Source organism: Malaclemys terrapin, chromosome 7 (genome assembly GCF_027887155.1).
Source record: "Malaclemys terrapin pileata isolate rMalTer1 chromosome 7, rMalTer1.hap1, whole genome shotgun sequence".
Taxonomy (NCBI): Eukaryota; Metazoa; Chordata; order Testudines; family Emydidae; genus Malaclemys; species Malaclemys terrapin.
The window spans coordinates 97688077-97714254 of NC_071511.1; the positions used below are offsets into that span (position 1 = coordinate 97688077).

The window sequence follows — 26178 nt, forward strand, 5'->3', positions numbered from 1 at the left end:
CTACTGATATTAAAATATGAGTTGTGTGCTTTTATTTGTAGAACAAAAAAACATTAATTATTATTAAGGTTTTATTTTATATAGTGCTTTTATCCAAAGCGCTTTACAATAGTTAGCTAACAGTACAAACAACATTTGGAAAGATCATTAGCAATTTTCAAGTGGTCCGCGAAAAAAAAGTTTGAGAACCACTGACCTACATAGATGGAAAAACACCTTCCATCAATGCAGAAAGCATCTAGACTACAAAAGCTGTGCCACTGTACCGGTTCTAGTGTAGGCATATTCTTAATTGAACTGCTCCCTTTGGGTGCAATTCTGTTCTCACCGAAGGCAACTGGAAACACCATCAGCCCTTTTTACTCCTTCCTCTTGCCTTTTCACTCTCTTTCATCGCCTCCTCTATGTTTGGAACAGCATTCCTTTTCCCATGCCCTTTCTTCCTTCAAATTTCACTTCTGCCGCTAATCTTTCCTATACTGATCTTGTCATTGATCACACCTCTTCGCCTTCTTGCATTTGAATTTATTGTATTGTATGTGTCTGAGATTGCAAATTCTTCAGACAGGGACCTTGCCTTTTTATATGTCTTGTAAAGCACCACAAACACAACACTCTACTAACAATAATTGTTATAAAAATGGCAACTGTAGTTTAACCCTTATACATGGAAAAGTCTCCCTCTTCTAGTGAAGTAAACAACTTCTCTCTGAAGAAACATTTCTTCCACAGAACTTTTCAGCTTTAGTTGCTACATTACCTTGAGTGTGTAAAAATATCTTATCTATGCCAGGTATTTCTAATGTGCTAATGCGTGTGAGCGGCAAAGTCTCTATCTGCACTGTACTCCTTGAAGCAGCAACCATATCTTCATCTATGTCTATATGATGATGAGTACCCCGTCATTGTTCAATGAATCTGAATGAAATGGGGTGCATGTGTGTTTGTGCGAAGGTATTATAAACTTGCTAAATAAATAGCAATATTTGCTGAGAAAAATAGAGATGCAACTTTTTACTCCATTGAAGTACACTGGCCACAGAAAAGGTTCATTTTGGGGAATGGCAAACTGTTGCTAAAAAACAGAGTTGGTTGGCGTGTATTGTGGGGAGGGGAGGATAAGGGTGATGGGTAGGTGAGGGGTTAGTGAGCATATAATCCATCAGGGTTAGGGCCCCATTTCAAAAGATTGAGGTCTGAGGCTCTGAAGGGGTTGTGTGTGTAGGGTGAGGGGTATGTACTTGGCTGGCAGAGGAGGAAGTGTGGGAGGTTGGTGCCCTGCAACTGGGGGTTATGTGTTATGCTCCTATGCCATGCCCCCTCCCCCCCAATCTCAGCCCCTCCAGTCATAGACAAGGATAATAGGGTGACCAGACATTCCAATATTAGGTGCTTTGTCTTATATATGCAACTATACCCCCCTCCAAAAAGTACCTTGATTTTTCACACTTGCTATCTGTCACCCTAAGAGGAGGAGGAGGGAGGGTATATGGGGCTGTCAAGGCTGCTGCCTCATATATAGCAGGATCTCAGCCTTACAGCTGCTGCAGTCAACATAGAGCAGCCAGCACGGGGGGCATCCAGGGGGCCTGGCACTCCCCCCAACTGGGGGCTTGGAGGGTCATCAGAACGCACTCCCCTCCTTGGGCCTCCTCGGCCTCCGTCCGTCTGTCCCAGGTGGGGCGCGTATCCCTCCGCCGCCGCCACCACCCCCACCCCCCATTGCTGGGTTGGGCTCAGCTCGGCAGCACCACAGTCCCCGGATGGAAACTGTTATGGCCGCCAATTGTGACTCGCAGGGCTATGGAGACGGGCAAGGTAAGTGGGCGCAGGGCACGGTCCCCAGCGGGCGGATGGGCCCTTGTGCGGCCCCCAGGGAGGGGGCTGCGGCCCCGTGCACGGGAGGGGGTTGAGGAAAGCAGGGGGCGACTCCCTGTCGGGGCAGGAAGCCGTCCTGCTGTAGGGCTGAGCCATCAAATAGTTCCGTGCGCCTCCCGCCATGAAAGTTTGTGGGGTGGCCCCAGGCTCCGGGTGGGAGGCGGGAGGCGAGGGGGGAGCAAGAGGGAAGGCGGCTGAGCCCCCTTCCGCGGGCACTAAGCGTCTCCTTTCGCCGCATGGCAGGGGTCCCATGGTCTGTGCCCGTGTATCCTTCCGCCTGGCTGAGGGGCCAGTAGAGTCCCCGCCTGGCAACTCTGCCATCTCCGTGGGCAGCAGCAAGAGTTCAGCGTCCCGGGGAACCCCCCGCTGCCTGGGGCCCTGAAGCGGGGCAGCTAGGTGTGGGGGGCTGCCCAGCACTGCCTAGGCTGATGGGGATCAGGCTGGGTGGCTGCGGGGGGAGACCACTCACTGCCCATCAGGTGCCCTGTGTCTCACCAGAGCCTTTATCCCTAGAGTTGTCTGAAAAGCTTGAGTTAGTCTACAAGGCGGGATTCTCGTCTCAGTGCCTCAGAAAAGGGGGTCCCCCCAGCCCCACTTTTGCTTAGAGTGTCTTGTAGTAATGCCTTGTAATAGTTTAAAATGTACTACTTCAGAAGTGTTCATAAAGGTAGCTAAACACCTTGGGGTTTGTATTTCAGCCCTGTTTGTCTACCATATATGTGTATGCACTCACACACATTACATTTTTTCCCCTGAGAGCTTATACCCTAGACTAGAAAACCCTTCACAATGGTTTTATATCTTACCATGAGTAGAGTAGTCAGCTGGTAGCCTTTAGAAAGAGCTACTTAATTGTGGTGCTTAGAGTGTCTAAAAGGTGTACACTGTGCTGCGCTAATAGTATATTTAATGAAGCTTTTTATAGACTATTACAAAAATGTAGCTCAAGAAAGTAATTGTAGGTATGTTTATGATGATTGCATAGCACTGTATTTCTAACATAAGATGCTTTTGTAAACAATAAACCTTTCTCAGTTGATGTCCATCTTAATTTAGTCTCAGATTTTTGTTCAAATTTAACAGGTTTCACTTTGTTTTCATAAAATAAAGATATGAGAGCTCAAATATACTTTAACATCAGACCCTATTTCTGTAAGCCCTTAAACATGTGCATATTCCCATTGAAGTCAAAGATCTGCTTAAATGAATGAAAGTTTGCAGATTTGACCAAAAATGTGAAAGTTATTTTTAAACTAGAAAATTTAAGATAGTGGAAACAAAATTTATGCAAGACTTTGACAATATTAATTGGCTGTAACCTTATTATATTTCAAATTTAATTTTTCCCTTACTATTTGATGAAAATTTACATAATGTATAATAGTTGACATGGTTAAATTTGTGTACAAAGGACAATAGTTTAAATTTGTGTACAAAGGAATAATGTTGGTTGTTTTTTATGTTAAAAATAAGAATACTTAATTATTATCATCAGATTAAACTGGGTCATTTCTTCTTTGTATTCAATGGCTTGCTTTTGTTTTCACCTACATCATGTTTTAACAACATATTGACAAACTGGAAGTCCTTCAAAACAAGATTGGGGCCTAGAAAAATCTAGAAACTGCTTACTTATCTGAGTAAAGTTAAGCATATGCGTAATGTTTTCAAGATTGGGTCCTTACTCATGATATCAAATATAAGAAATGTAAATCCAGTTTTATTTTCAAATGGTGGTGAGTAGACTAGTTCTCTTTCCTTTCATGTCCCCCCTTTTCTTTTTAAAAAGCATTTTTTCAAAATCCTCCGGAAATAGTTGTATGGCTTCGCCAAAGTTAAACTTTGTGTTGTTGTTGATTCAGAAATCAATGGACTGAGCCCTGGTCTACACGACAAACTTACGTTGGTGTAACAGCGCAGTTATACTGACTGAACTCCTAGTGTAGAGATTGCTAGGTCGATGGGAGGGCTTCTCCCTTCTTGGGAAGGTGGAAGCTCTCCTGTTGGCCTAGGTAGCATCTTCACAAAGTGCTGCATCTGCATCGTTGTAAATGTAGACAAGCCCAGTGGTTACAAATAATGTTCTCTTTCTGTGGTTTGTTGACAACTATCATGTCTGGCTACTTGGTTACCAAAGTTATAGGCACATTAGAAGTACCCAAGAAATCGATGGGAGGGTACATTTTTGTTTTTTGATTGCCAACTCTGTTAATTCCACTCATAGATTTATAGATCATATCACAAATTACTCCATTCTTCTTGACAAAACCATATTTGTCATATAAGAGTTTGTCCCATCCTTCATTTGGCTAAAAACACACAAAATGTTAGATTGTGAAGAATTTATGCTTGTTTTTGAAATTCTTATATTTACAGCTTTTTAAATCTCTGTCCTTTTATTTCCAGATCCTTCTCTTAAGTATTTCTCCTGACTGCGGCCTTTTCTGATCATTGTATTTTTATGCCTTTCATTCTTGTGGAAGAAAAATGTTGAAAAGGCAAACGAAGAATTGAAATCTAATCTTTCCCTACTGAGTAAGTTCAATGTATGCCTAGCTAAAAGACAAAAATTTCACTGGTCTTCTATTTTGTAAGTTTACTAGGTAAGAATTTTGTTTGTTGTGTGGGGAGCTACACTTAGAAAAAATTTCCTATTATACAGTGAGGCAGTTTTATATTAGCATATGAGTGTTAACTTGTAACTTGTGTGCTTAATTAGTTTAAGTAGAATTTAACTTGGTTGGATATATCTGGCAAACACTTTGCCAAGAGCATCTGTGTTTTATCCAGTTAATGAAAGGTTGCCCAACTCAGGACCACACTGGTACCATAATAGGAACCTGAAGTTCACCTTTGCATAAAATACAGCAGACTGCCTTCATTTTTAATGCAAAGTGCAGTCTGTAGTTATTACTGGTCTCAGTATTCAGTATAATGCTCCATCGTCATCTGAGCAGCTGGCTACTAGCATCAGGATGGAGCATGGCATGCTGGGACATATAATTTGAATGGGTTGCATCTTGTCTATTAATAATATCCAGCTACAGTGAAGAATTCTGAGCCATACTTTGTCACCCATGCTTTATTTGGGAGCTAGATTATTTTCTCTACTTATATACCAGTACATCAGTGGATCTTATTGTTGACAAGAGGAAACATTAGTATATTTTTCTTTTAGTGACAATGAAGTGTATATGCAGTGCCTCTGTGATGGCACAAAATAGAGTAATCTCACACTTGTGAATATAAACAGGAAATGTACAGTAGCTTATCTAAAAATAAAATTCCTCTTTTCTGTATGCCAGGTCATTGGTCTTAGTTACCAAAGACCCAACACACACACTTAGAAGTATTTTTATTTGTTTTAAGAACACCAAATGTGTAATTTAAAATTCTGTGATTCACTTAACTGAGGAACACTGTTAGTTGAATTTTAATTCAGTCTAAAATATTGCTATTACTGTACTATAATAATAACATATATTGCAATTGAAAAGATGTATAAAATACTGGAAAATGTTTTGCTCTTTATAATTTGGAAGACTTGTTTAGGAATCCTAATAATAATAATTTTTAAAGGTGTGCAATAAAGAATATGTGTAAAAAAATGTTTTTTGCCTTTCTTGCTCCTCTGATGTGTAAATAGAGCCTTGGAATTTTTTTCAGCTTCTATTTTGCTGCTTGATTTCAACGTGTTTAATGTTGGGTCTTCTCTTGCTAGAGGACTATGATAAAATATTTAGAGAACCTCAGTTGTGCTGTTGTCAGAGCCTGTTACCTATACTGTAGCTTTTGCATACTCCTAACCAAGAGGGGATGAAAAAACTCATTCTTACAGTTGGAATGTTAACCAATAAAATGATCTATGATTCAGTATCCCCATCACCTTGTGTAGGTGTGCATGTGTGTGTGGAGGCTGCTGCTCAGGTTACAGTATCTTGTGACTCTGCTAGTCAAGCAACATCTCCAAAAATTTTGCTAAAGCACTCCAGAAAAGAGGGATGCGAAGATATCATTTTTTCTAACAAAAAACAAAACAAAACACCCACCTAAACAGGTTTTTTTTGTTTTGTTTTGCAGTTTACCTTTAAGGAGTGAAAATGATTTTCTGTGACAATCCATTGCACCTGATACTATGTTGCCATGTGGGAACCTTGTTTTCAAACATGGACTTGAGCTTCCAGACCTTATGCCAGTGAAGCCTCTTGTGCTGCTTTGTATTGGAATAGATTTTTTGTCCACATCATTTGTAAAGTAAAACTTAAATCTGCCTATTCCCCAAGATTAGATGATAGTGGTTTCTATTGCATAACATTTAGCTACTAGTCTGAGTAGTGAAAACTTAGCAAAAGTAGGGGCATTTTCATATTTTTATTAATGAAGTCAAATTTCACTGCATACTTTAGGAATTCATTCATAATACATTAGGTGCCATTTCGTGACTCATGTCATAGTAAAGTTAATTATTTTTCTATGGATTGAATCCAAGGTTTATCTGTACCTGAGTGAATAATAAAGTCTGACTTAATAAAAAAGACACTCAGAAGTTCTGATGCTTACACAATATGAAGATATATTTAAGACTTCTGTTTACAAAAAGCTATGTTGTGAGGAAAGCAAAAAACATAAAGCTGTAGCCATGAACTGTTAAAGTGTATTTTTCTCTTTTGTCAATAGGTATAGCACATACAATTTTAAAAATATTTTTATATATTTTTTAAATTATAATGCCCAAATGATCCAAAAAAGTTTAATAGAAATAAAGTTAATATAATTGTTGGAGGGAGACATTTTGTTTTTTGGATTGGTGCTGTTTCTCCTGGGCGCCACAGCAATACAAATATATAAAAGTAATAAACAGTTAAAAATATATTTAAAATGTTGGCTCATAAACTATACTTTAAATAATTTCGTAAGGAGTATGTTACAATTGAATCAGCTTTTAAAAAGTAGCATTCACTGTGCTGTTTTTAATTTCAGGGAAATTAAAATGGAGAAAGTCCTGGAACTCTGAAGATATTTCTGCATAACAGGCTTGTCTGCTGCAAAAATTACAAAAACTCACAAGATCTCCCTAAAACAAAATAAGGAATATTTTTAAAACCATGCCATCTGAAAAGGAACACATTTTTTGTGATAAAAAGCCGACTACTTTATTACAAGATAATGCTACAAAGAAACATTATGTTTGTATTCCAGATAATGCTGTGGAAAAAGCATTGGTGAATGATACTAGAAGTGTAATGCCTCCACCACTGATTTTAGATGTCAGTCTTTCTTATGGACTGAAAAATGTGAAAATTGATTTGCCCAAAGTGAACATTCCAAATGAAGTGGTATTGAAACATGAAGTTGATAGATTCAGAAAATTATTTCAGTGTAAACAGCAAACTGCAAGAAAATCTTTAAGTCAAGAGAAAGTAAATGGAAGTCATCTAAATTGTTCAGAAAGCTGCAATTTGCAAAGTAAACCAGAAGTGCAGTTTGAAGAAGAGGGTTTGAAAACTTCAGCAAAGATACTGAATTTCACCTGTACAAAATGTAGAGACAATATTAGATATAGCCCAAATGATCTACAGAAACACTTTCAACTGTTACACTATGGAGAGTTGCCTTCATATCCTTGTGAAATGTGCAATTTTTCAGCCAATGACTTCCAGTTGTTTAAACAACATCGCCGCATCCATCGCAGCACTTTAGTAAAATGTGAGATTTGTAATGATGAGCATATATATACCCTGTTGGACTTGACAAAACACTTCACATCAAAGCATTGTATAAATGGTCATTTTCAATGTGAAAAGTGTGGGTTTTCTACCCGAGATGTGGGCACATTTGTTCAGCACATTCATAGACATAACGAAATCCAGTATAAATGTGGTAAATGCCATCATGTCAGCTTTACAAAAGGGGAGTTTCAGGAGCATCTTCTTGTTCACACTGGTGCATTTCCTTTCAGTTGTCAGTATTGCAGCTATAGTGCACCACGGAAGGATTACCTTTTAAAGCATGTAATAGCTTTGCATAGAGATCACTTGTATGCAAAAGATAAACTGGAGAAGGATAAATGTGAAAAAAGAATAGTAAAGACTCCAGCAGGGCTCAAGCTTATTTTGAGAAGGTACAAAACAGGAGCATCGAGGAAAGCGCTTTGGAGACGGAAAAAAATTAACAATGGAAATGACAAAACTGAAGAGCAAAATGCACAAGTACTTAGGAATTTGAATAAAATTCAACCCAAATCTGAAGAGCTAAACCAGTCTGTAAAGGAGCTGCATTTGAATGAAGAAAAAGATCAAATTATACATAATGAAAAGCATAATCTCCAAGGTGGAACATTGTCGCCTACCACCATGCAATACAATAAAGCAGAAGATGGATCAAGTTTTGGTTTGGGATTATTGAAAAATGCTGTTCATGGACCTACAGTTCTGATGGTGAAAAATAATAAAATATCTGTTCCAGCAAACTACAGTGCTAAATTTATGGGATTTAAGATGGTGGATGGAAAACAGCATATTGTAATAAAATTATTGCCTACAAATAAACAGAATGTGTATTTATCGGGACAAAAATCTGATGGTGTTAAAGATGCCTCAGCTGATTCTTTGCTACAAACGGCTGATACTTTCGGCTTATCTTCAAGTGCTGCATCACATGTAACTAATCAGCAAACTCCGAAGAATAATTCTCTTCACTCATTAACCTCCACTCCATTTTCATTTTCTACTCCTTGTTCAGGAAAAGCAAAAGCAGAAAAACAAAATAATGCTTTATCACATGGTAAGACTATTTCTCAGACTGTAGAATCTCCCACTGTAGTTATAGGAAAGAATGCAACTCATTTGCCAATGAAGCCTGGATCAACTGCACCTCCATGTGACTTGGTGACAAAGGTTGGAACTAGGGGTAATGTTCTCTCATGGGAAAGTTGTATTGCTCACAGTCGTCCTCAGGTATTATCTCCCACAGTTACAAATACACTTCATTATGACCCCATGAAAATGCCCTTCCCTACTGAGTTTAAAATACAAAATGGTGGAGTGAGCAATAACAGTGGACCTAATCATCTCTACTATCCATCAGTTGATTCATCTAACCAGGGACTACTGCCTTTTCATAATTACTCTAAAATAGACTCTTCAGATAATCCATGTAGCATTTGGATGCCAACAGATGACAAACCTAAAGACTTTATGTCCAGCAAAATGTTTCTTCTTCAAAACAGCTTGAGAAGTGACTCTACAGCCTCATTTTCACAGTCAGTGAGAGGTTTTAACCCCGAAAAATGTGTGTCATCCCAGTTAAATATTAATTCAGTTTATGGACATGTAAACACTAAGAATAATTCTGTGTCTTCAAGAAACCAATCTAAATGTGTTATTGACAGACAGTGTTTTACGGAAAAATGGCATGGTGGTAGCAAACAGTATTTGGACACTAATATAAACCAAGTGTTTGAAAATGTAGCTGAGAAATCTAAACCAGAAAATATTTCAGATTGTGCTAATTCATCCCTTATGCCTAAAATCACATCAGTTTTCTCATTACATAGTAAACAGGCATCCAATTATTTGTCACCTGAAATAAACCAATTACTTCAAGATGTGCTAAAAGTAAAATCAAATACTCCGCAAGAATCTCACAATAAGTTAAATACATGCGTAAAACTTCATTGTGATCCGTCATTTTCATGTAATCAGACAGACAGTAAAACTTTTACACACTTAAAAGACTCCACTGCATGTGGTTTAGCCAGTTCTTCTAATGTAGGTGTTCATATGTCTAAGAGAGAGTTGAACATGAAATGTAGCACAATAAATGAAGGTATATGTTTTGGGAAAGAAAGACAGGCACCAATGACATCACTTGATGCAGAAGAAATGGATAAGATATCTAGAACTGCGGGTGTTGGTACATTGCTTAAAACTCATACAGATGCAATCATAACACAGCAGTTGGTAAAAGATAGGATGCGATCTACAACCCAGAATCCTAGTGGCTTCTCACCAGTTCTTCCAGAACAGAAGAAAACACTTTTAGTTCAGACACCTCCACCAGGATTTCTTGTACCTTTGCATCTTGCTAACCAACCGAGCTTACAAGTTGTTTCAGGAAAACCTCTCCCATCAGCGAGTTCATCAGAGGTTCATTTGACTAAAAACACACCTGCATCCTTCCTTTTAAATAAAGGACCTGGAATGATATTGACATTTAGTAATGGGACACTTGGCACAGTTGCAAATGTCACTGGTGATAGCTCTCAGATTTTAGGGAGAGTTGCATCTCAAGAGTATGGTAAAATAACAGTACCAACTTCAAAGACCGAATTGAAAAATGACAGTGTTAGAAGTGTAAATAATTCCTCTGGTGTTAGCACTGCATCTGATGGGGCAGTAAGTGATTTGTCAAATAGCGTGCCATTCAAAGCGCCTCTTATAATTCCAAATTCAGCTGATTCTTCTATGAAAGGAATTTCTTCTGAAAAAAATTTACCAGAACATCATGGCACTGTGTTTGGTTCCCTGGAGTCAGTAAAACAGGAGATTCCACAGAAGCAGCCTGTTTATGCGCTTTTGCCTGATGGACGACAGGCAGTTTTTCTGAAATGTATGACGCCAAACAAGCCTGTGGCACAGAAACATAATGTTGTTCAAGATAATGCTTATAATCAAAATTGTCAACCAAAGAAAACTGGAGCCATGCAACAAAAGCTTTTGCTGAAAATTAAGACCTCTACTTCTGATGCAACTACTGATCTAAAACAATCAGTTAGCAACTCAGTGCCCTCACTACAATTGGATAAAATGCAGTCCTTTAAAAGTTCTGCACTAGGGCAGAAACAGACTATTCTTACTTCTAGTGATGCCTTATTCTTACCAGGTAGATTGATGCCAGCAAATCCCTCTTTAGCAAGCTCTAATCGTGTACTTTCTGTAGAACCTGTATGTTCCACCACGCCTACAGGGACATGGTCGCAAAAGTGTTCAATTAATTCTACACAAGCAGTAATCCCTAACAAAGGGAATAGTTATGGTAGCCAAAAGTCCACGTGGAACACCAGAAACAAACTTTCAAAAGTCAAACCTCGCTTAAAACAAACTGGTCATAAAAGTTCTGAAGCTGTGGTTTCACAAAGAAACAAGAATTCCAAACGAAAAACTAAGGATGATTTCCAAGAACCTCCTAGAAAGAAAATAATGTTGCACAGGAAGTGCAAAGAAAAGAATCAAACTGAAGTTGTTAGCAAATCAAGTGGCCCTTACAGACCAAGGGCATCAAAGGAAACTGTGAGGACTTTGAAACTACTTCCTTTTAATTCTAAACAACTTGTAAAATGTCCTCGGAGAAATCAGCCAGTTGTAGTACTAAACCATCCTGATGCAGATGTTCCAGAAGTTGTAAATGTAATGAAAACTATTACTAAATTTAAAGGACATGTTCTTAAGGTCTCATTGTCAAAAAGAACTATTGATGCTCTTCTGGAACCAGCATACTGCAATACTTTGGACATTGCTACTGAGGATCTCTCTCGAAGGAGGTACAGGATGATAAAACCTGTTAGTCCTGTAAAAGAAAGATTTGTGTTAAAATTAACACTGAAAAAGACAAGCAAAAACAATTATCAGATTGTGAAAACTACCTCTGATGATACCCTGAAAGCTAACTTTAGTTGCTGGTTTTGTGGTAGGATATTTGACAATCAAGATAATTGGGTAGGGCATGGACAGAGACATTTGATGGAAGCTACCCGAGACTGGAATTCATTAGAATAATCTTGATTAGTGACAAAAGCAAAAATAAATACCTTACAGTACTCATTTAGAAAGAACCAAGTTGAATTATGATACAGGTTATTTAGGTATGGTATATAAATACAAAACAATTTTAAAAATAATGCAAAATGATAGCATCAAATGTTGAGATACAACAAAGAACTTTGTGGGTTAGATATTGTATAACTAATTGCAATTACAGTACCATAAACTGCATATATTTTTCATTACTATCATGTCCTATATTTTTATTATTCTATAGAATGAGTTCCTAGGATTTTTGTTCTGTACATATTTAAAAACCTAAACATGTAAATATTTTTGTACTGCTCAGTTACTTGCTATAAATCTTGCACAGAATTTTTTCCCCTTTTCAGTTCTGTGCATGCACTACTAAAACTGATTTAAAGGTTTTTCAACTACACACAGCTATTATCCATGGGTTTTTTGTTGTTTTCAATTTGAATTGTTTTTGATTTTGCTTTTTCAGGGATTGAACACTATTGTTAGCAAGTGCCTAAAAGATGTGAAACAGTTTACATTATGTCAACTGTATAACCATAGGTCCAAATAGGACCATTTCCCCAATAGTTTCATTTAAACAAAGCCATATGTGAATGCTTTAAGCTGTATTGCTATGCACATGACACTTGTACTATTTCTGTGCAGTTTGTCTACTTTCTTAGTGAAGTATTTTTCATATAAATTAATAAAACATGTTACAATTGTGGTTAATACATTGAGCCTGAGAATGGAATCAGTTGGAAATATACAGTATATATTCATAATGTATATGGTGTTTAAGAATGGTGAACATTCCTAATCTGTATTGATTCTCATCAATATTAAATTTGCTATAACTGTGTTTACAGAATGATTGTGAGAGTTTATAGAAATTTGTTTTCTAGCTCCAGTATATAGTACCCCCCTGTCACAAATCCCAAGTAAGTGGCAGCATGTAGTTGTACTGCCCTAGGACCAGAAATTGGATTATACTTTGCTCCAGGGAAAACAAACAGTTCCTATAGCTAGTGCAGATTACTTTCCCTCTCTGCTTCCTCAACTGCACTGTCTGGTATTTGGGGAGGCCTAAACTTTGCCCACTCCCCACCCGTCTGTATGGGGAGTAACAGCTTTGCAGAGGCTGCTCTACCTCCTATTGCAGCTGGTAAATAGGAGTGGCTCATGCAAGGGAATAAGAGAGTTTATGCTCCCTTACTTTCCTGTCTGGACACACAGCCAGGATCACAATCTGACCCACAGAGATTACTATATTAAGGGCTGTATCCTGCAATCCTTAGGGAGTCACTGGGAGTCTTGCATAAGGACTGCAGTATTGTACTCTAAATATCTGACTCACTTTTGAAATGTTGCTGGAAATCTTAAATGGGTGAAATTCAGCTCTGCGCTCAACAAAGGTTCTGCACATTTAAAACATTGTGAGGTCTTAAATTGAACATAGGTTCTCTGGGCTGTTTCTCTGTAGAAGGGTGAATGTCACTCTGACATGAATATGGAGCCTGATCCTGTGTCCAGTGAACATAGTTGTAAACCTCTCATTGATGCCAATGGGAGCAAAATTAGACTAATGATTAAACTTCTGTTTCATAAGGTGTAATAAGTGTTAGTATATCTTCTGTTTTAAAATGTCTCAAATTGTTTTAATGTTTAAATAGGGATTGGTACTTTATATCAGGAAAAGTATGTGCTTTCAACATTTAAACACTGTTAGAAATTTCCTCCTAAACTCTCTCTGCAAAAAAGTTTAGCATCGACAGATTACTAGATGCAAATAGTTTTATAACTGTCTTAACTTATATTTTCTTTGGCCAAGATTTTTCAAAAATGGGTGCCTAAAGTTAGGCTCCAAACTTATATTTAGGTCCCAAAATAAACGTCCTTTTTTCTTTGTTTTTTGTTTTTCCTCCAAAAAGTGCTGAGCACATAGTGGCTCCTAGTGACTGCTAAAACTTTTGTTCATTGTGACTTTTTGGCTTGTTTGTTTGTGTACAGTGTAGGTGTGTTTTGCTGCATGAATAATGCTGACACCTATATTGGTGGTGTCTTGGTATGTGTTTTGAAGGTGCTTAAGAGTGTGTGTTGCTTTGTTGTGTACAAGCAAAGCAGCAGTCTTTACTGGAAATGAAAATAAGCAATTTGGTGGTAGAAAACTTTGTAATTAATGACTTACGTCATTCATGAGGTGTTTTTACTTCAGCTCTGTAATAAGTGGGGTATATAAGTGGATTTAGATTGAAACATGTATATTTGCATTCACATATGGAGCAGCATTCCAGATCAAATATTCCATTGTGTGAAATATTTTCTTTTCATGATGAGATTTAAGCCTCAGAATGAATTTGTCATACAATTTGTTAATTTTGCAAAGCTTTTAATATAGTGGGGAGAAAAGAAATGTTCTGAGGCTCTTGCCTGGCTTTTTAACACTAATTTATGAAGAATCTACTACTTGGGCTTCTTCTGTGTGGCTTGTGCTGCCGTGCAGCTAAGTGAGAGCCTACATTGTAATGGTGATTTTAGCCCCCTGCTTTAGCAAAGCAACTCTTAAGCAGACTGAGGGGGTATATGGATGTTTGTTGTAAATCTAAAATTCTGTCGCTTTTGAAATTAATTCCTGTAATATCGACATTAAATTTTGATCCTTTATAAAACTCAGTATGATTTATCAATTTTATATCTCTAACTACTAATAAGCCAGATACAAAAGACTCTTGAGGATTTAATTGTACCTTGACACATTCTTCTGCACCATCCAGAATAATACGGATTCAGTGATTGACTGTTGTAATATGGTGTCAGTCTTAATTTTTTGGGGAACTATATATATATATATATATACTGTATATACACACTGTCCATATACATTTTTTATTTTATATATATATATATATACTATATATATATATATATATAATATAAAATAAAAAATGTATATGGACAGTGTGTATGTGTGTGTGTGTGTATGTATATATATGTATATAAAAAAAATATACGCACACACACTGTCCATGTACATTTTTCATAAGTATTGTGTGGCTGATAGTCTGGAAAATATCAGCTTCTTCAGAATTAAAGCATTCAGTGTGCATCTTTGTGTTACAGCTGAAGGATCCTGTTAAGAGGTATTTCACTGGTACATAAAATGCATTTATAAATATCTTTCTGAAAACAACTGGCAAGGGTTGCAGCCACAGTAACCAAATTTCATTGATTTTAAAAAAATGTTGGTTTATATGGAAACACTTTTTAGAATTGGTTATTGCTAATATCAAAGTAAAGATCATATAAATAGAACACACCAGAATCTTTTTATTAACATTTTATATTATAGATGCAGTTGGTAGTGCTGCCTGCTGTTAAGGTTGCGTGACATTTCCCGTTGTAAGACCTTGTCTTTAGTTGCTTATTATTTTGCCAAACTTTTAACTGTTTGGGATGAAATTTTGCATGCTGGGTTTCTACTTCAGGTTGTTCTTGAAAGTTCCAGCAAAAATGGTTCAGCCATTTCCAAGAACAACATTTGGGGGAAATATTTAGTTGTGCTCTAGTGCCTCTATACGTGGGAACAGGGGTTTGAAATTTGGCAGAGGCATGGCACGATATTTGTGTCAGATTTGTGCCCTTTTCTCTTGTGAAAAACCACCCAAATTTGGCCAAATTTTAAGCCTTTGAAAGATCTTTTGTTCGTTCACATTGCATAGATACTTGAAGTTGAGCAGTCCAGGGACTGAGCAGGAGTTTCCATGCAGGTTGCTGTGGGCAGTTGTACTAGGCACAGGAACCGAGAGTTGGAAGATTCCACCCAGCCCAGTATCCTGTCTTCAGACAATGGTCGGTGCCCAATGCTTCAGAGGGAATAAACAGAAGAGCAGAATTTATCAAGTAATTCATCCCGTTGTCCAGTCCCGGCATTTCTGCTGGTGCCTAGGCAATGTGAAAGAGCAATAGCCTGATTTGATTGCAGTGGGGACAAGAACCAGGCTGACAGCAACTGTGGGAGTAGAATGGGACAAGGAGCATGGGAAGGAGAAATGGGGACAATGGAAAATGAGAACAAGTGGAGGAGCAAGACTGAGGTTGGATGAGAGGCCTGGAGTCTGGGACTGGCTGCACAAGGAAATGGGTGGGGATACTGGGACTGTGAGCTGTGTTGGAAGGAAAATTGGTACTTAAGGAGTATGTTGGAGAAGAATGGGATTAGGATGAGGAGGCTGGCTGGGGAGAGATGGGACTGGGACAGGAGCAGAAGGGATCAATGTATTTTTTTTGGGGTGGAGGAGGAAGGAACAGGGGCTGAATGGTTTGTGTCTACTAGAGCACACTTCCTTCCAGAACCTGGAATTGAACTCAAGATTTCAATCATTCCTCTGCTGTCAGCACAAATCTGTGGAAACGCACCGGCAAAGTGGCTGGTCCATATTGAGGATGACAACCTACTGCTGCTATCAGTTACTCTGTTAACTCAAAGTTAGAGTTCTGTGCTGTGGCTCCATGTAGGTGCCAATATGATGCCACATGATAGAATTCTTTTTTCTAATTTGCATTCAAGCACTTAAAAGTTGGAAAATGCCAGAAGTAATGTTACCTGTGCAACCTTAATTCTCCTCTCCCATGCATGCATATGTATTATGATAAGTCTTTAATTACATGACCACATACTATTTCCGCCCCATCCCGGGACCCCTTTTTCATTCAGTTGGTTAGAGGTACGGTACTCTAGGGATAATCAGTGTTGTGTAGTAAAGTGGGCTGTTGTTTGTAGGACCCGTTTCATTTGTTGCAGAAGTTGGAAGTTGTGTAGTGAATGAGGTAGAAGATTGCAAGAAGAGAAAAGATGGTCTCATGGTTAAGACAGTTGAGAATCCTGGAGAACTGGAGTCTGTCTCTGCCTCTGTCACAGAGTTCCTCTGTGATGCTGGGCAAGTCACTTAAACCAAAATTTCACAGGTGGTTACTAATTGTGTGTTCACTGTTTTCTGAGTGTCTGATTTGATAACCTGGAGTCTGAGTTACAGAAGTGCTGAGCACTTACAGTGGGAACTATAATTGGGGGAGCTGTGCTTTGAACATATGAAGTGCTATATAATAAAAAATTTAAAAAGTAAGGTCCTAAGAGTTGCACATTGGGCACCAAAAATTATAAAGAGGCTTTTGACCTTAACCTCTTTGTCTCTGTTCCCCATCTGTAAAATGGGGAGGATACCACTGCTCACTTTGTGAATGTTTCTCATGTATTCATTTATTTTCACAACAATCAGATACTATAGTGATGAGCATCATAGAAAAGCCCATGAGGAAATAATTCTCTTTTCAGAGTAGGTTTGAATATTATGCAATAAATAAGGTATGGGGCCATATATAGAAAACAAAATATTGAATAGCTACTCAAGTGAGCACACACCATCCTATAATGTACTGAATGAAGCGGTGGTTGCGTGGAAAAATAGTAGTTGATCATGTAATTAAAGAATATATCATAATGCATGTACACAAGTATGCCAAATTAAGGCTGCACAGACCGCCTAATGTTGACATTTCCTAATGTCTGAGTGCTTAGTAACTTTAACATTCTTTTAATGTAATTTGTATATAGTGTGTATATGTATATAAAGAGACAGACATTAAAATCTTAGCACACTTGGGAGTGGATGGTAACTGCTTACAGGTATGGGGCTAGAATTTCTCCTGTTAGGAAAATCTGGAGAATAACTAAATGCTTTGGGCTAAAATCTTAACAGCAGTGTGCTCCTGCCATTCCAGATGTGCAAAGTGACCTTAGTGGGCCTAGAATTTGGCCCATTGTGTATTCTTTGTTACAATAGCAATACACAAAGTATAACAACTTCTCTAAAAAGTTTTTTAGTATCTGTTTGTTCCAGAGCTATTGTGACATCAGCATCCAGTTTTTCTGTTTTTTTACAACTTGCCTACTAGGGGTGGTTTTAGAGAGAAAGGAATGTAGTTTTGTCTCAGCTTTTGAATTTTGAGAATGTGAGCTCCCATGTCTTTCAAAGAACAGTACTGGCAGGAATAAATTACACTATTTGGTCATTCTGCTGCAATTTTAGTATCAGACAGACATCAAGTACTCTAATTCTTGCATGTTAATATGAATAAGTAAGTGAGATGGTTCCACATCCTCCCTGAGCTCTGGAACTAAAAGCAGGTTGAGTACTGCATTTGTCTTCCTTAAAATTAAGCCTTACTTTTAGCCCTAAAATTATTGTTCACTGATTCAACATTTATCTATGCATTAATTATTCTTAAAGTCAACTGGAGTACTTTTTTTGTATTGCATTGTAATATGGAAGATATCTGAAAAGATAATTACTATGTCCTCAGATGTCAGACTAAAAACAACTTAAAATATATTTAGAACCCACTAGACTTGGTATCTGATGAAAACAGCTGATGTCATGACTGGGAGCTTCAACTCGTAACTTGGCTAGATTCAAAAAATCATGGACTCAACAGAGATACTTATTTTACTCATGACAACAGTCTGTAACCCACTAACCCTCCTTTGTCCTATGACTGCAGAGGTGTTAATTGCCCACTTCATCTTAAAGGATCTCCTGCAACAGCTGTTTATCCCTTAAACTAAAAAAATCTGTCCCACCTTGTTTCTAGCTGGGACGCTGATTATCTTTTCCAGACCTGAAGAAGAGCTCGGTGTAGCTTGGAAGCTTGTACCTTTCACCTAAAGAAGTTGGTCCAATAAACGATATTACCTCACCCATCTTGTCTCTTGTATCTACTAGTGGCAGATGCTGGAATTGTACAGGTGGTGATCCTGGAACATGCCAGCCTGCAGCATGGCACTGTAGTAATCCTGCTTCAGTTTCCCTCTTGATTGCCCAAGAATGTAGTGTTTAAGTAATATTTAGCAACGAAGGAATCTGGTGTTCCTACAGTAAGCTCTGAATCCTACAGGTAACAATTTGCAGACAGGCATTTGAGAAAACTGTCTAGCTAAAAATATACATGGGGAAAAAAATACAGGCATATGAGCAAACTGTACATTGATATTTGTTGTAACAATAGAATGTATGAAGCAGTTCATGCAAAGATATTTACACTAAAATAAACACAAGCTATACTAAAGTATTCTGACAGCAGTTAGAAGTACAACAGTAAATATCAACCAGTAATATTACTGTACATTATTCATTTTATAGTATTGTTACATTTTATTTGCACATTAAAAATACAACCAAAAACCTCATGAATCAGACAGTCGGAGTAGAGCTCCGGGCAGTGCTAATCCATTCACATCTTGAAATCCCAAACATGGTGCAACATACTATCCTTGTCTGGTTGCATACAGTGGTCCATTTCTTAGTTATAGTCATTCTACTTTCAAGAGCTCTGGATTTTGCAAATGAATTGCTTTATTGAAAACAGTGAGCTGTGGTAGATGTAGTTCTTTGAACGTATTGAATTTAAAAAAATTTTTTTTTTTGTTGTTTAAAATACTTGATCCAGAAACTTTGGGAAGTTGGAAAAATACATATAAAAATCTTGATCTTCTTACAGTTCAGTGTAATTATGAAACTCTAACAATATGTTTCAGTTTGGTGGAATCTTTTGTGTTGTTGTGGCTGTCGATTAAAACCAGGGGTGTATGCTGATGATTCTCTATTATTTCAGCAACACTTGTGAAGCGCTGGATTGAGAAAACAGAAATCAGTTAGAAGTCTCGTCGATGACTTGGCTAACACAATGAAATTCACAAGAATCGCTACCTCATCTTCTTTCTCTCTGTCACGGTCATCTTTGGAACTACAGGATCTTCTGAAATCATGTTATCAAATAGGTGTGTCTCCCTTCCCCTGTGAGTAAGTATATTGCCTCCACTCTGTACTTTGTATCCTCTAACAGTAGAAGGAGGCAGTAGAATAGAGAAAATTGAACAAATATGCGGTAATGATATTTATGTTTCGGGGAGAGATTTGCACCAATCATGCAATAGCTTGATTCTCCTATTGCTCATTCTAGGAAGAAGGTTTTGGGACAGGCCACTAAGGCTGAGCTCTTCAAAGGTGATGATCTGGAAGCTGGTGGCAGGAGCCAACTCACTAGCCAGGGTGTCAAATAAAGCTCCACACAGGAGTAAAATTTCATTCCCTTTACTTGAGGGTTGGTTTATTTCTCAAAATCAACACTCCACCATCAATCAAACACATCAACAAGGTGTTGCTGGTCGTCCCCTTTTCCCTGACTTAGAATATCAGGGTTGGAAGGGACCTTAAGAGGTTATCTAGTCCAATCCCCAGACAGATTTTTGCCCCAGCTCACTAAATGGCCCCCTCAAGGATTGAACTCACAACCCTGGGTTTAATAAGCCAATGCACAAACCACTGAGCTATCCCTCCCATAGGTCTCCCTGACCTTCTTGCCGGCCTTTTATCTGAAGAAGAGGTGGTATTCAGGCTATTACCTGATCTCTGGCCTGAAACTCAGCCCCTGGGAGGCAGATAATGAAGCTCAGGTGGGGCTAAGCCTAATTCCCTCAAAGGGCCTCCTACCATGTGATGATGGTATTTGAACCTCCAAATCTCCATACTGCTTTAGAAATAGCCTGATTATCAATGTAGCATAACATTGATACAGTGGGGTACCGCAGGGATCAGTTCTGGGTCTGGTTCTGTTCAATATCTTCATCAATGATTTAGATAGTGGCATACAGAGTATACTTATAAAGTTTGCAGATGATACCAAGCTGGGAGGGGTTGCAAGTGCTAGAGGGTAGGATTAAAATTCAAAATGATTTGGATAAACTGGAGAAATGGTCTGAAGTAAATAGGATGAAATTCAAAAGGACAAATACAAAGTACTCCATTTAGAAAGGAACAATCAGTTGCACAAACACAAAATGGGAAATGACTGCCCAGGAAGGAGTACTGTGGAAAGGGATTTGGGGTCATAGTGGACCACAAGCTAAATATCAGTCAACAGTGTAATGCTGTTGCAAAAAAAGCGAACATCATTCTGGTATGTATTAGCACATGGGTGGGCAAACTATGGCCTGCAGGCTGCATCCAGCCTGCCAGCTGTTTTAATCCGACCCTCGAGCTCCTGCTGATGAGTGAGGTCTGGGGCTTGCCCCGCTCTGGCTGGGGAGCAGGGTCGGGGCTGCTCCACGCGGCTTCCAGAAGCAGCAGCATGTCCCCCCTGTGGCTCCTACGCGTAGGGCCAGCCAGGGGGCTCCACTCTGCATGCTGCCCCCACCCCAAGTACTGCCCCTGCAGCTCCCATGGGTTGGGAACCACAGCCAATGGGAGCTGCAGGGATGGCATCTGCAGACAGGGCAGCGCGCAGCAGAGCTGCCTGGCTGCACCTCAGCATAGGAGCCAGAGAGGGGACATGCTGCTGCTTCCAGGAGCCACTTGAGGTAAGTGCTACCCTGATCCTGCACTCCTTAGCCACCCCCTGGCGCCCTAAACCCCTGCCTCAGCCCTGATCCCCCTCCTGCCCTCCGAACCCCTCGGTCCCAGCCCAGAACACCCTCCACCACAAACCCCTCATCCCCAGCCCCACCCCAGAGCCTGCACTCCTAGCCGGAGCCCTTGCCACCCCCCATACCCCAAGCCCCTGCCCCAGCCCTGATCCCCCTCCGATCCTCTGAACCCCTCAGTCCTAGCCTGGAGCACTTTCTTATGCCCCTTATCCCCAGCCCTACCCCAGAGCCCACACCCCCCAGCCTGGAGCCTCTTCCTGCACCCGAACTCCTCATTTCTGGCCCCACCCCAGAGCCTTCACTCCCTCCCAGACCGCAACCCCAATTTCGTGAGCGTTCATGGCCTGCCATACAATTTCTATACCCAGATGTGGCCCTTGGGCAAAAAGTTTTAGCAGGGGTGTTGTAAGCAAGACATGAGAAGTAATTCTTTCACTCTACTCCATGCTGATTAGGCCTCAACTGGAGAATTGTGTTCAGTTGTGGGCTCCACATTTCAGGAAAGATGTGGGCAAATTGGAGAGAGACCAGAGAAAAGCAACATAAATGATTAAAGGTCTAGAAAACATGACCTATGAGGGAAGATTGAAAAAATGGGGTTTAGTCTGGAAAAGAGAAGACTGGGCGGGGACACGATAACAGTTTTCAAGTATGTAAAAGGAGGAGGAAGAAAAATTATTTTTCTTAATTTCTCAGGATAGGACAAGAAGCAATGGGCTTAAAATTGCAGTAAGGGAGGTTTAGGTTGGACATTAGGAAAAACTTCCTAACTGTCAGGTTGGTTAAGCACTGGAATAAATTGCCTACGGAGGTTGTGGAGTCTCTGTTATGGGAGATTTTTAAGAGCAGGTTAGACAAACTCCTGTCAGGAATGGTCTAGGTAATTAGTCCTGCCACGAGTGCAGGGGACTGGACTAGATGATCTCTTGAGGTCCCTTCCAGTTCGATGATTTTATGATTATACTCCAGAAGAGTTTTAACAGTTATGCAAATGCAACCCAAGATATCAACTCTCTCTTTTTGGTAAGTGATGGGGAGACAGCGGGAGCAGTTCTGACTAATTTTCTCCCTAAGTATTTAAATGTAACTTCTTTTTCAAAGATCCCATTGAGTTCAATGGGAGCTGTTGCATGAAGGATGGTTAGAAGATTGGTTTTCAAGAAAGGATGGAGAATTTACACTTAGTAACTGAAGTTCTGATCCTGATGATTGTCCAAAATGATAAAATATATTTGTATATTTTAAACTAATCTGTGACTTTGAAGTCCCAATTTGCAGTAACCTAAGTTACCTTCTGAGGTGGATTTAAAGCAGTGGTTCTCAATCAGGGTACATAGAGGTCTTCCAAGGAATACTTCAGCTCATCTAGATATTTGCCTACTTTTACAACAGGATACATAAAAAGCACTAGTGAAGTCAGTACAAACTAAAATTTCCTACAGACAATGACTTGTTTATACTGCTCTATATACTATACACTGAAATGTACCCTATGTTCTAGTTGATTTATTTTATAATTATATGGTATAAATGAGAAAGTAAGCAATTTTTTCAGTAATAGTGTGCTGTGACACTTTTTTGAATTTGTATGTCATCTGATTTTGTAAGCAAGTAGTTTTTAAGTGAGGTGAAACTTGGGGGGTACACAGGACAAATCAGACTCCTGAAAGGGGTATGGTAGTCTGAAAAGGTTGAGAGCCACTGATTTAAAGTACCTTATTTTATATTTGTTTCATTGGATTTTTCAGTCTGAAGGATAAATCAATTATTTGATGAGGTATATTTTTATCTTGGTGAATGAAGATTTACATCCTAACAATGTAATTAAAAAAAATCCTTTATTTTTACTTATTAGGGCATAAATCTGGAAAAGGAAAAATCACTCACCTCCTCGCCAGTTTTTTCTCTGCCCAGTGCATATCGTTTAGTTGTTTCAATAAATCGTACAGGGATATTATACACTTTTTTGTTGTAAAACACAACTAGTGTGTATGGCTGCTTTGAATCCTGACCAGAACTCTTCCTTATCAGAAAAGATCCATCCTATATTAAGGAAAGGAAATGCAATAATATTTTATTAGTTTATTTTGTTGCTATCATTGAGGATGTATCAAAATTCACTGGGAGAAATGGGGGAGCTTCCCCCCAATATTAGCTTATACAGGAGTCATTTAGTAGCATTCTCTGCTGTCCCAAGTCCCAATGGCTGCTGCTGCATGTTCCCTCTCAGCTAGAGAAATGAGCAGGTAATAACCGCTTCCTGGGGATCACAGGACATTAGGAAGTGAAGACTGTATAAGCTACCACCAGTGGCAGTAGGTAGGCAAGGAAGGAGAGAGAACCTGAGCAGATGAAATGCTCTCAACAGCTTTACACAAGCAGCAAACAAACCACTGTTTGGGTTATCTAATGCTTCCTAGCCAGCGATATCCTATCCTAAAGATTACCCTACTATTCTGTCCCTCTATCCCACATGGTGGAGCCATAAAAAAAACAAAAAAAAGTTTGTTGGGGGAAAGAAAGGCCTCTGAAAGACTGGGCCTTTGCCGGCACATAGGGTGCTGCCCTAAATGTGATGCTCCCTGTGGCATTAGAGCTTTGTGCAGACTGATCTAGTCTCAGTCAGGAAGTTCAGACAAAGTGTAAAGCCCAGGTCAGAGGGCTCCGTAGTGTGTCTGTGTTGTTAAGTTATCATTTTGAAATAAAGTGGTAGGACCAATTTTACCAGCATTTGAGTATGAGACAGTGGGCAGTGATGGAGCTTGTTTAGTATCTATGGCCTGTTTCTTGCCTTGTAAGGGATGTATCTGACTTAATAGATCTTTTCCATCTCTAGCTGCTATAATACTATTGTCTCCAGTGGGCCAAAAATCTGTGCTGAGTTACACAGGTGCAAGTTTAATTGACTTTAGAGATCACCATTTCAACCAAATCTAAACCGTGTAGACACACTTCAGCCAACACTACTCTAAACTGTTCAGGGTGGGGCCCAAACTGTCTGGGAACAATTCAAGTTTTATTCCCCATTCCACATGTCTAAAATTTTCTTAAAAGAGGCATATTGCAAATGTTAACTCCCCGCTTTACCTTATTTGATTTGTATAATGCATCTTCTGCAGTTTTTCTATCACAATAAGCTGCATACCACGCTTTATCATGAACACCAGCATCCTGTGAGAGATGTGGAGATCTTTGTCAATGCCGTGGAAAAGCCTGGTTTTCTTCTATAACTTACAGCAAAATATAATGATAGTTTCTTCATTGGATATTATGTACTACACAGCTATAAGATAGGGGTAATAAAATATGAACACATACTGTAGTGTATCCATTGCCAAATGATGATTATAAAGAACCATAAGTGTGCAGAGCATTTTAGAAAACACATAGTTAAGACAGGCTTCTGTCAAGAGCTCACGGTCTTAACTGGACAGATGCAGTTCAAATGAAGAATAAGTTGAAACCAATCAGTGAATGCTAAGAGAGGAGATCTTAAGGAGAGGTATCCATGTGGAGATGGAGGAAGTTGGCATTTGTATAGCAGAAAACTGTTCCAGTGGAAAGAGGAGGGACTAAGAGAGAGACCTGTGAATCATTTTCACTATTAATAATTAAATATCATTTTCTGCTGATATTTACATACTGATTTAGCATATACTTTTGTGTGTTGCAGTGGGTGTTGGCCACAGGATGCCAGGTTTCTTTTACACCCTCCAAATCAAGCAAGATGTATAACGTGGTGACTCTGCCCTACCTAAGGTTGTTCTCAGTTCTGAATATATCGTTGTGGGTTGGGTTAAACCCCATTTAAACTGTAGTGATTTTCACCCCCTCATTTAAGATAGATGAGTGAGACAGCTAAGCAGCCCCACATGATGTCTGGTCTACACTGCAGAGTTAGGGCAATGCAAGGCAGCTTACATCGACCTAACTATGTAAGTGTCTACACTAAATTTTCACTCCCACTGACGTAACTGCTCTGCTACGCTGACTTAATAACTTGACACCACCTCCAGGAGAGGCATAGAATCAATGTCGATGTAATTAGGTTGAGGCAGTATCAGTGTAGCCACTGCATTGCTTACATTAACTGTCACTGGCTTTCAGAAGCTATCCGACAATGCCTCATGCTGACAGTACAAGTGCTCCTGGTGAGGATGCGCACTGCTGACACAAGAAGCAAAGTGTAGACACACACAAGTGATGTAATTAGTGCGGCGCCTATATGCCAACGTAAGTTAGGTCAACTTAATTTTGTAGTATAGACATGCGCTAAGACCAAGGGTATATGAACCTACCCAGTCATTTTGACCATGTGGGTAGAAGGCTCCATAGGTTATTGTCTTTGGGTATGGGTGTGTGTGTGTATGTGTGTGTAAGGCTATGTCTCACTATGAACTAGGGGTGTGAATCCCAGCTCATGTAATATACTCACTAGCTCAATGAGACTGAGCACAAGTATAAATAGTAATGTAGCTGCGGTAACACGGGCTGCAGCAGCGGCACAGCTTAGCCAAGTACATACCCGTGGGGTTCGGATAGGTTTGTACTTGACGTGCTATTGCAGATCCACTACCATTTATACATGTGCTAGCTTGATGATAGCTTCTGAGAGTATGTGTATGCAAGCTGGGAATCACGCCCCTCGCTCGTAGTGTAGACGTAACCAGAGTGAGACAGAGACAGCCTGAACAAGCACCTGGGAGCATTACCCTGCAGAAAGGCTAGAGAGAAAGTTTTTAGTGCTGCGAGTGAGGATGCTGTCTCCTGTTATGGGGTTCCTCCCATGTTTGGGGAAATAGATTTTTTTTTGTTTGTTGTAAATAAGATTGCATTAAAGGTACCAGACTCCAGCTTCCGTTTCTCCTCCCAGCTGAAACAATCTGCAGGGACCCATATTTTCACTAGATGCTCAGTCAAAAAGAGGTAACAGTAACTTTAGCTTGTATGGGTGGAAACTTCACTCTCATCTGCTTTGCTCAATCAATTTCCCATGCTCCTCAAAGCAGCAGCCATTAATTCTATTCATACCACATTCTCCTC

At 39.3% G+C, this 26178-nt stretch overlaps 2 protein-coding genes across 9 annotated transcripts in view; one reads left to right on the top strand and one right to left on the bottom strand.

Annotated features, from left to right (window-relative positions):
* Window positions 1-1740: 1740 nt before the first annotated feature.
* Window positions 1741-12519, top strand: ZNF518A (zinc finger protein 518A). Its single transcript, XM_054036073.1, has 3 exons — window positions 1741-1818; window positions 4285-4413; window positions 6859-12519. The coding sequence occupies exon 3, from the start codon at window positions 6984-6986 to the stop codon at window positions 11652-11654; it is 4671 nt and encodes a 1556-aa protein (XP_053892048.1). The 5' UTR covers window positions 1741-1818; window positions 4285-4413; window positions 6859-6983; the 3' UTR covers window positions 11655-12519.
* Window positions 12520-14962: 2443 nt separating this feature from the next.
* The window catches only part of BLNK (B cell linker), a 139020-nt gene continuing 127804 nt past the window's right edge, over window positions 14963-26178 (bottom strand). For all 8 annotated transcript variants that reach the window (XM_054035448.1, XM_054035447.1, XM_054035449.1 and 5 more), the window contains 3 exons: window positions 24223-24306; window positions 23023-23178; window positions 14963-19341 (listed from right to left, as the gene is read on the bottom strand). In XM_054035448.1, the coding sequence (XP_053891423.1) occupies window positions 19222-19341; window positions 23023-23178; window positions 24223-24306 (360 nt within the window). In that variant the 3' untranslated portion in view covers window positions 14963-19221. The remainder of the gene's footprint in view (window positions 19342-23022; window positions 23179-24222; window positions 24307-26178) is intronic.